The sequence below is a fragment of the Quercus lobata genome, chromosome 8, assembly GCF_001633185.2.
Source record: "Quercus lobata isolate SW786 chromosome 8, ValleyOak3.0 Primary Assembly, whole genome shotgun sequence".
Taxonomy (NCBI): domain Eukaryota; kingdom Viridiplantae; phylum Streptophyta; class Magnoliopsida; order Fagales; family Fagaceae; genus Quercus; species Quercus lobata.
This window is the reverse complement of record NC_044911.1, coordinates 13,388,772-13,397,624: the sequence shown is the minus strand read 5'-3', so window position 1 is coordinate 13,397,624 and position 8,853 is coordinate 13,388,772. Positions and strand designations below refer to the sequence as shown.

The following is an 8,853-nucleotide window of genomic DNA, read 5'->3' as shown; positions in this document are numbered from 1 at the left end:
TTACGAACCCACACATTGCTCTAGTATTTCATCTTTGATGAAATGCCAAAAGAGTGGTAGCATAATAAAATTAAATTAATAGAATAAAGAAACAGTGACAAAGAGTGTTATTACATGATGCTATTATGTACATATTACATCTGATTATTGAGAAAATATACCGGCCGTTATTTACAAAGTTGAGTAGATGAGATCCCAACAACATAGTATCCACAATTCCGCATCACACTATTCTCTAAATTTCCACCCATCATATTAACACTGTTAATAAACCCCCACTGGAGAAGAAAGAATATCTGCACACCTGAGAGAAAAGGGACAGTGTAACTCAAAACTGCCAGCAACAAATAGGGAAATTAATTCAAATGCGACTAAAGAGAAATCACAATGAGGCAGAATGAATTTCACTATTTGTACAAAAACCACCTCAAAGGCTTGGTACTTAGGTTGTACAAGCAAATGAAAGTTTGTGAAGTAATCATCATATACTATTGCCTTTTCTCCAAATAATATATACTATTGCCAGTCAATGCTCTCAGTAACTTCATTTTTCATATCCAACCATGTAATCCAAAAAAGGAACATACCTTTAATCAAACTCACCACCTTCATCTTCAAAATGATTCTCCATTTTCAGGCCTTCTTTGTTACTATTTACAAACTTGAGTTGAGCCTCCATTCTTAAGCTCTCTCTATTATTTACAGTCTCAAGCCGAGTCTTCATTTTTGGGCTGTCACTATTATTTACAAAGCCCTTGGTTCCTACTGGCATCCGAGGACCATTACATTCAGTTTCTTCACTGGCATTGTGAAATTCTGCCACTGCAGCCGCACTGTCAGTCATAGAGTCAAGCGAGCCAGAGCTGCCCCTGCATGAAAGCCTGTCGTTTTCAGACACCCCAGACCTCTGATGCTGAAGTCGCCCATTGGTATTGCAATCTAAAACAGGGTTCCTGTATGGCACAAGAAATGGTAACCAAAAATTTCAGTACAACCCTCATTATTGTGCAGAAAAAGATAACTTACAAAGTCATCAAAAGCAAAAGAAATTACTGTCCACATTTAAGCAAATCATATGATTTTTATTCTATTGGTAAGTTGCACACCTACTCGGAGGATCTTGAACCCCTCTATAACATTCTTATGAGTAGAAGGTGCTATATAAGCTAGAGCTCATTGGAACATTAAACAAAACATATAATTACCATATGGCAGCTTTATCTAAGATAAAGTCCTTTTAGTATGATAATGTAAAGAATCAGGTGCCCATGCATCTAAAACATAATGGGAAAGCAATATTATATATAAGCAACAGCCACAATCCAGAATATATGTAAAATAAATAGACAGCATAAAAACCTAGTGAACCTTGTTTGTTGGATTTTGGGGGTTTGAAGATAGTCAAAAACTGGAACCAAGTCTTTTGACCTTGCTTCAATCATGCGAGTTGGGATCCTTTCAATTTCAATTTCTCCCTTGGAAGCATTTTCTTCATTCATTTTGGTGCCTTCCACCAACATTGATTGAAAGTATATCTGGCAAGAAAATTTACAAGAATAAGGGAGATGTAGACATCAAACAAATGCATGCATGATTGAACAAGCACAACATTTCATTCCAGCAGAACACAAATACCTCATGTTTTGCCCACAACGGGATCCGAGGCTGATGCATCTGCAGTTCAGCTTCTGATATATAGAAATGATGTTTCTCCTCAGGACTGATTTTTGCTTTCATGAATACACCCCCAGCTTCAGGATAGATGCTATTTCCTTTCTTCAATCCTTCAGGATATATTTTATTGCTGTCTGAATTCCCATTCTCACCATATATATCAATATTATCTTCTCTCTCTCTTCGGTTTTGTTTCTGACATATATTCCACTTCTGGATAGCCTCAACAACCAATCTTGCATCACATTCTGGTGCTGACTCATGACCAGTGCTTAATCCAGACACAACAGGCGTTGGGTCTAGACAAGTTGATGTTCGCAATGCATATTGTACCATACAACCAGAAGGAGAAAAAACCAAAAGGTGGTACTTTGCCTTCGAAGAGCTGCAATCCACAAATAAAGCATTGCTTCTGCAATTGTGGAAAGATGAAGCAATAGCCCCAGAAAGAGAGCTCATCCTTCCTGTTGCAGCTGCTGCAGCACCACTTACAGTGCCTTTCCATCCATTAGTTCCATTCCTTATTCTGCTAACAACCGAAAGTGTAACTGGAGGACCGGCTGCACAAAGGCTCTGTTGACTAGGTGGCCATCGAACTGCTGGCTTAGTCATAACACCCAAACTGCTATTTTTTAGGGTAAAACTAGCATCAGCCGACTGGAAGTTTACTGATCCTCCAAGAGGATTAATAGCAAACAAGTGGTTTGTCCCCCTTGATGAGCTAATCATAATCCAGTTGCTGTCATCACTGAAGCTAATATCCTGTATGACCTAAAAAACCCCCAAAAAAAAGGATAAGCACGAGACAATAACAATGCCATATCCAAGAAGCAATCATGAAACATTTATCCAACACTTACTGCATTTGTAAAACCACGTTGTAGTCTGTAAAGATGTACATAAGATGCACCAGCATCAGATGCAGAGGAGTTTACTGGCTGTCCAGGAATTATTTTGAAAACATTTATGTTGTGGCCCTGGACCGAAGCGGTAACTAAAAGGGTGCCACTAGGGTCAAAGCATAACGCAGAAATAGGACTCTTGTGTGCCCTGAACTGGGCAATAACAACTTTGCTTACAATATCTCTGACAATGACCTGATAAACAAAAGAAAACAATACGAAAAAGGACCATGCAAGTGTCAGTTCATAAATAACTTCACTAGTAAATACCACAACAGCATGATATTCCACAGACTAAGTTGCCACATGTTCATTTATTGGTAATTATGCAATATAATTCATTCACCTAGGTAAAGAAACAAAGCAAAGTAGAAGTGTATGACCTCTAGTCAAACTTGCAAAAATAGAGCATGAAGAGAAAAAGGAGAAGGCATATATATATCAGACTGCGTGTGTGGTTTCAGTAAAAACAAACTTGAGAAAAGCATGTACCATTCCAATGTTTTCTGCATCTGTTAAATGGCCATTAACGGTTCCATTGCCTTTCCAGCCAGGACTCCCCGATTGCACAGAAGAATTATTCTCAGGTAGAAGCTCAGAGCAGTATCTGGAGATCTTCTTATAGCCCATGTCTCCCAGGGTTACAATCCCAGCAGCAAGCTGCTTGCTTGATTCTTTAGCATAGTGAGCCACCAGGCTCCCATTTGAAGGAAAACCAGGAAAGCTTGCAGAAGGCATTAGATGTTGTGGACTGACACGCCCCGAGTTTGAGACTACAACTGGACTTCCACTATAAGCAAGCCATCGGGGACCCACCGCAAGAGGTCCATACCCTATGCCTCCAGCACCAGGAGGCCCCATAACTATAGGGTTTGTAAGAATAGTATATTCCCTCTCTAAGGTTGTGGCATCAAAGCAGTGTATCTGCAATTCAAAACACTTTTTAGCACTTTGATTAGGCAGAAGATATGGATGCTCAGAAAATATACATAAGAAAATATACCTGAGCTGCTTGAGAAATAGCAACAACTCGGGAACTGCACCTTACAGAATAAACAACTGATCTAAACTTTAGGACATGAACATAAGATTGAGATCTCAAGGAATAAAACTGAACAGCAGTAGGCAAAATACTTCCATTCACTGAATCATTGTAGTTTGGGATGCTCCCATTGCAAGGAGTGGCTAACCCGTTCTGAATGTTACTACCTACAGAATGGGACCCATCAGCACAAACTACTAGCAGCGGGCGGCTGTCTGCAAACTTGTCTTGCAATCTCTTTGATGCTATTGGCTTTGGTAGCATTTGCATGAATGAAACAGGACCATCATGTCTGGAAACTAGGTCACGGACATTATTTGCATCCTCAACATCCCACACCTGGAAACCAGACCGGTAGCCCAGCAGGAGAACTTGCCGAATGGCACCTCCCTCACCCTCTAACTTGTCAAATCCAGCCCAATTCACCTTTATAATGTGCAAGAAAAACATGAAATCAGTTATCTCTTCTTGTGTCTCTCACTTTGAAAAAGACACACACACAAAAAGACAACAAACTAGAATGTAAAGAAGCATGACCAACCCACATCAATGCAAGATAAGACTCAACCATATCATGGACATATCATCTACTCAATGTGAAATTATCAAGACAATAAAATATTGAGTCCAAAATTTCCAACCAAATATAATCTATAGTCAATTTTGAAATTTATAAAAACAAAAAACACAACTCATAAAATTAATTAATCTTCATTACAGATTAAAAACACCTCCAACACACACGCATTGCAAGTCCACATTCAAGTTCGCATAATCATGTATTGTAGGTGCAAATTCCTTGCAAGTATACGTCCATTTTCATGAGAATTTGAAATCATTTTTTCCGGTTCTGTATAATCATTTCTACATCAACAGAAAGCTTTCTGTTAATCTCTCCCCCCTGATTTATGATAACATGATATATATTTGGTAGCCATAGGATCTTCTATTAGCTATATTGTAAAAATTACACCATGCTACATAGGAACAAAACAAAAAAGTTTGTACCCAATGCACAAAACTTCCACTTTTGCAGGGTCTAGGAGAGGTCATGGTACGCAACCTTACATCCAATTTACTGGACAGGCCTATTCCCGTACTCAAACCGTGACCAGTCACTTTTGGTGGAAGACACTTGCCATCGCTCAACCTCAATAAATACTTTACAGAAACTCCAATGCATAATGACCACGGACACGGACATGACACAATACAAGACATGGTGACATGTCAATTCTAGAAAAATTAGGACAAGACACGCCGGTTGTTGGGTACCACAATTAATTAATACATTTTTAGGTATATTTTTTATATTTGTAGGAATATTTATATTTTTTGTTTATTTACAAGTTTTCAAAATAAATAACTATCAAAATCTTTAAAAACGTATTGGAAATTAAAAGAATTATTTTTCAATATTTTTTTTTCTCCAATCATAACTAGGACACACTGATGCAGAAGTGTCCTCAGCATGTCCGACAAGAACACATGTTGGACACAGACACACCAGGAGTTTTGTTTGTGCTTCTTAGGGGAAGATAGCGGATCATTTGCTATTCAGTTGTAATTTTTTTTATGCAATGTGGAGCTGCGTGTTTGGAATTTTTGGGGTTCATTTAGGTGATGCCACATACAGCAGGGGACCTACTGGTTGGTTGGCAAAACTGGTTTGGAAAACGTTCTTTTGCTGTGTGGAATATAGCTCCATTACCTTTGGTGTGGATTTTGTGGAGAGAACACAACCGCCACACTTTTGAGGTGTGGACGTATTGGAGCCTCATCTAAAGATTTCTTTTTTTTGATAGGTAATAAGAGTTTTATTGATAAGAAAAGTACAGTAAAATGTGTTTACAATAGCAAACACACTGCACTCAAATTGAGTATTAGTTAAAGATTTCCTTTGTTAGACAACTTAGTTCATGGTCAAATGTTTTGGATCTTAGTGATACTAGCACTATTCTTATCAAAAAAGTGATACTAGCACTATTACAGAGTTCACCGCTTTCATTTATTTGTAATATTTGATATATTTTTATAAGTTTTTTGGGCTACCTTATGTAAATTTTTATGCATTAGGTAGTTCTTTTGTAATAAAAATCCTTATGCAATAAAAAAAAAAACAAAGCTTATTTAAGGTTTAAGTCAGGGCAGTCCACACTTATTAGAAACCATATTTCCCAAATTCATGTCATGTTCAATGTTACTGTACAGAAATAAAAATAAATTAGGCTAGATTTTTTTTTCCACTAAATCAGTACTGCATAATAAGCAACAAATGTAAAATCTAGTTATTAATTAAATTCCCTAATTTCTATGCCCACAAACTATCACAGCACTGAAAACTAAAAATGTAGGACAACACATTGAAATTAAAATTAACTCAATTAATAATCTATTAGATACTTCACCATAGTTTTATCTAGCAAGAAAATGATTTGTTTCCTTGCTATTGAACTAACCTTCATAATAGCACAACAAAAGGTTCAAAGACAAGCACATACACTAATATCGACCAATGCAACCTATAATAGGAAATATATATATATATATGTACAGTGACGACCTTAACCAATTAACAAACTATGGTTAACGTTGGTTATCATCATTGCCACCGCTCAAATAGTTTCCAACTGTGCCAACTACCAAGAGAGAAATGGCTATCATCATTGTTACTCTTATGTAGAAACAAGTTGTCAAGTCAACCAACAAAAGCTAAATTCATTCAACTCTATGTAATCAATCAAATTCCTCAAAAAGTGCTCAACAAGTACTTAGCTGATGTAAAATAAAAATCCATTGGATGAGAAAAATCAGCATGACCTCACACGCACCCGACAAAAATCCTAAATTACACAGCCGATAACCCCAAATGTGTCCTGAATGATCAAGTCAAAAACACATGTATTGATTACAAAACCACACAGCTAACAATTCCGATACAACCAATCCTTAAAGAAGAGCATTAAGTCACCATAGCAGGTCATCTATGGCTCTGAACTACCAATAAACCCCAAAAACTCCAACTTTTAGGTTGTCAAAACACATGGAAAGGCCTCCCACACACTCCAACATAGTAGATCACCCAGTACACCCCACAAGGAAGATCAAAATTTTCCACAATAATTGGGTTGACAAAGGATCATTTTTGCAATGTAAGAAACAAAGATTCACACAAAACAACAGCACAAAAACTATCAACGCTCTGAGCATTTGCAACTGCAACTTTCCCCATCCAATAGACTAACTTAAAATGGCCCAATTGAATACAGAAATCACCTCTGTACAAAACTCACTCATAACAAAACTTTACTTCTCACAATAGAAAAACATTGCCTTCCCATGTTCAAAGTTTTGCATTAAAGATATTCAAAGTTAGGAATATCCATAAACTGAAACAGTAAGCAACTAAAGATTCTTGACCACAATTCTACATTCTATCAACCTATTAAACTAAACCAGCATCCATTCAATGGCATTTCCCCGATTAGAAAGTAAAGTAGCTCTCTCTCCACAAGAACAAATATGCAATCAAATCGCCCCAAACAAACATTGTAACAAAAATTCACATGCATGATACACCATAAATGAAATACCATATTATAATACGAGTTCCACTCCATTAAAATTACAAAATTTACATAACAAATACCAACTAGGCAAAGCTAAAAACTTCCCAAATTTCTTAAATTGGCAATACTGATAAGAAAATAAACAAACCAATTACACCTCATACCTGATCATGGTTGATATCATCATCCCTATCCACAATTGAAGAAGCCACCGATGCCGCTGACCGCGCCACAGTGGATGCCCCGGATGAAACGATCCTCAGGTAGCTAGATATGGCACGAAAGGAGCTGGGAAGAAAGCCACTAGGCCGGCCGGGCCTAGGCACACCACCCTGCTGTTGTTTCTGACCATCATTCCTCATCCCAAGAACCAAAGAGAGCAAAATAGACAATACCCAGAACACCAAAATCGTTGATTCTTCAATATCACCCTTAATCATAACAACAGGCTGTTTCTGTTTTTGTTTTTCTCGACTAAACCGAAAACCCAAGAAACAAAGAAACAGCCCCAACTCATTTAGCTTAGGCCACAAGTGTTTCCATCTCTTCCTGCTTTAATTTTTTGCCTCAAACAAAAGCATTCAATTTCAATTTCAGAAACAACCAAATCCACAGAAAAACCGACACCCAGAAAATTTAAAAAAACAAAAAAACAAACAAACAAAAAACCTCTTTTACTTCTGGTGCCTTTTTTGCACCTCCAAATTCTATATCATTAACCCAACAAATTAATAAAATTAATAAAATTAAAAAGTTGCTTTGAGAAAACAAGGTTTCAATGATAAATCTTCAATACCCACACCCCAAAAACCAAAGCAGACTCAAAAAAATTACAGCTTTATGGGTTTTTTTTGGTTCCTTTTCCTAGCGATAATAACAATAAAATAATCAAAAAATTTGTACAAAAACCAAAACAAACAAAAAAAAACAAAAAAATATATATATTTGAATTGAGAAAAGTTGATGAAATCAAAATATAGTACAGGATTGGAGGAGAGATTTGAAGGGTTTTGGAAACGAAAACAGCAGAGAAATCGCCCGAAAACAGGGCGAGATCGGAAGAGAGAGAAAGTTATTTTAGAGAGAGAAAGAGAGGGATTTGGATAATGGAAGACAGAAAAAATAGAAATCCATAGACTATAGAATTGCTATTTTTCTTTTTTTGTGTTTTGGTTTTGGAAAATTAAAAAGTCTCTCGGATTACGTCTCTGTCTCTATAAATAATAAATATATAAGGTTTTTTTTTTTTTTCGGCTTTAAGGAATTTTGGTTGGTTTGGTTCTCTATTTGTAGTTGTAATAGGACCTAGAAAAAACCAACCTTCTATTAAATAAAAAAACCTCCCACACACGTCTTGTCTCTTATCAAAGGTTGTCAACCGGTTTTCACTTGAAATATCAAATGGACTCATCTCATCTCCCCCTAGCTAACTCCCACATCCAAATACCATAATGAGCCCAAAATTAACAAAAACCAAAGTCAAAAAAGTAAAGTAAAAAGACACATTTTGTACCATCAAGTTCATTTTGTTAAGCCATGGGTCTTGTCTTAAATTGACACATTCTTAAAGTACATTTGATACACTGAATGAAGATTATGATAAGAATTGTAATTTTTATTACTAAGAATAAAATGTGTTGTAATGTAATAACTTTTTTTTTGAGAA

General features: G+C 36.5%; 1 protein-coding gene across 2 annotated transcripts; it reads right to left on the bottom strand.

Moving 5' to 3' along the window:
- On the bottom strand, positions 1 to 8,390 carry LOC115955563 (autophagy-related protein 18f-like). Of its 2 annotated transcripts, none has more exons than XM_031073735.1 (8): positions 7,352 to 7,726; positions 3,580 to 4,044; positions 3,069 to 3,500; positions 2,535 to 2,771; positions 1,636 to 2,445; positions 1,369 to 1,535; positions 588 to 953; positions 1 to 304 (listed from the first exon to the last, which is right to left on the bottom strand). In XM_031073735.1, the coding sequence occupies exons 1-7, from the start codon at positions 7,625 to 7,627 to the stop codon at positions 590 to 592; spliced, it is 2,751 nt and encodes a 916-aa protein (XP_030929595.1). In that variant the 5' UTR covers positions 7,628 to 7,726; the 3' UTR covers positions 1 to 304; positions 588 to 589. The 2 variants fall into 2 exon arrangements, with proteins under 2 accessions (XP_030929595.1, XP_030929594.1); XM_031073734.1 differs by having other exon boundaries at positions 55 to 304; positions 1,360 to 1,535; positions 7,352 to 8,390.
- Between the last annotated feature and the right edge of the window lie 463 nt (positions 8,391 to 8,853).

What these genes read in the sequence shown, in the direction of transcription:
- LOC115955563 (XM_031073734.1), bottom strand. Translation starts at nt 7,627, where the DNA reads ATGATTAAGGGTGATATTGAAGAATCAACGATTTTGGTGTTCTGGGTA. An exon ending in ATGCAGAAAACATTGGAATG is followed by an intron (nt 2,772 to 3,068) that starts GTACATGCTTTT and finishes TTTGTTTATCAG; the next exon opens with GTCATTGTCAGAGATATTGT. An exon ending in CAACAAACAAGGTTCACTAG is followed by an intron (nt 954 to 1,359) that starts GTTTTTATGCTG and finishes TGTGCCATACAG; the next exon opens with GAACCCTGTTTTAGATTGCA.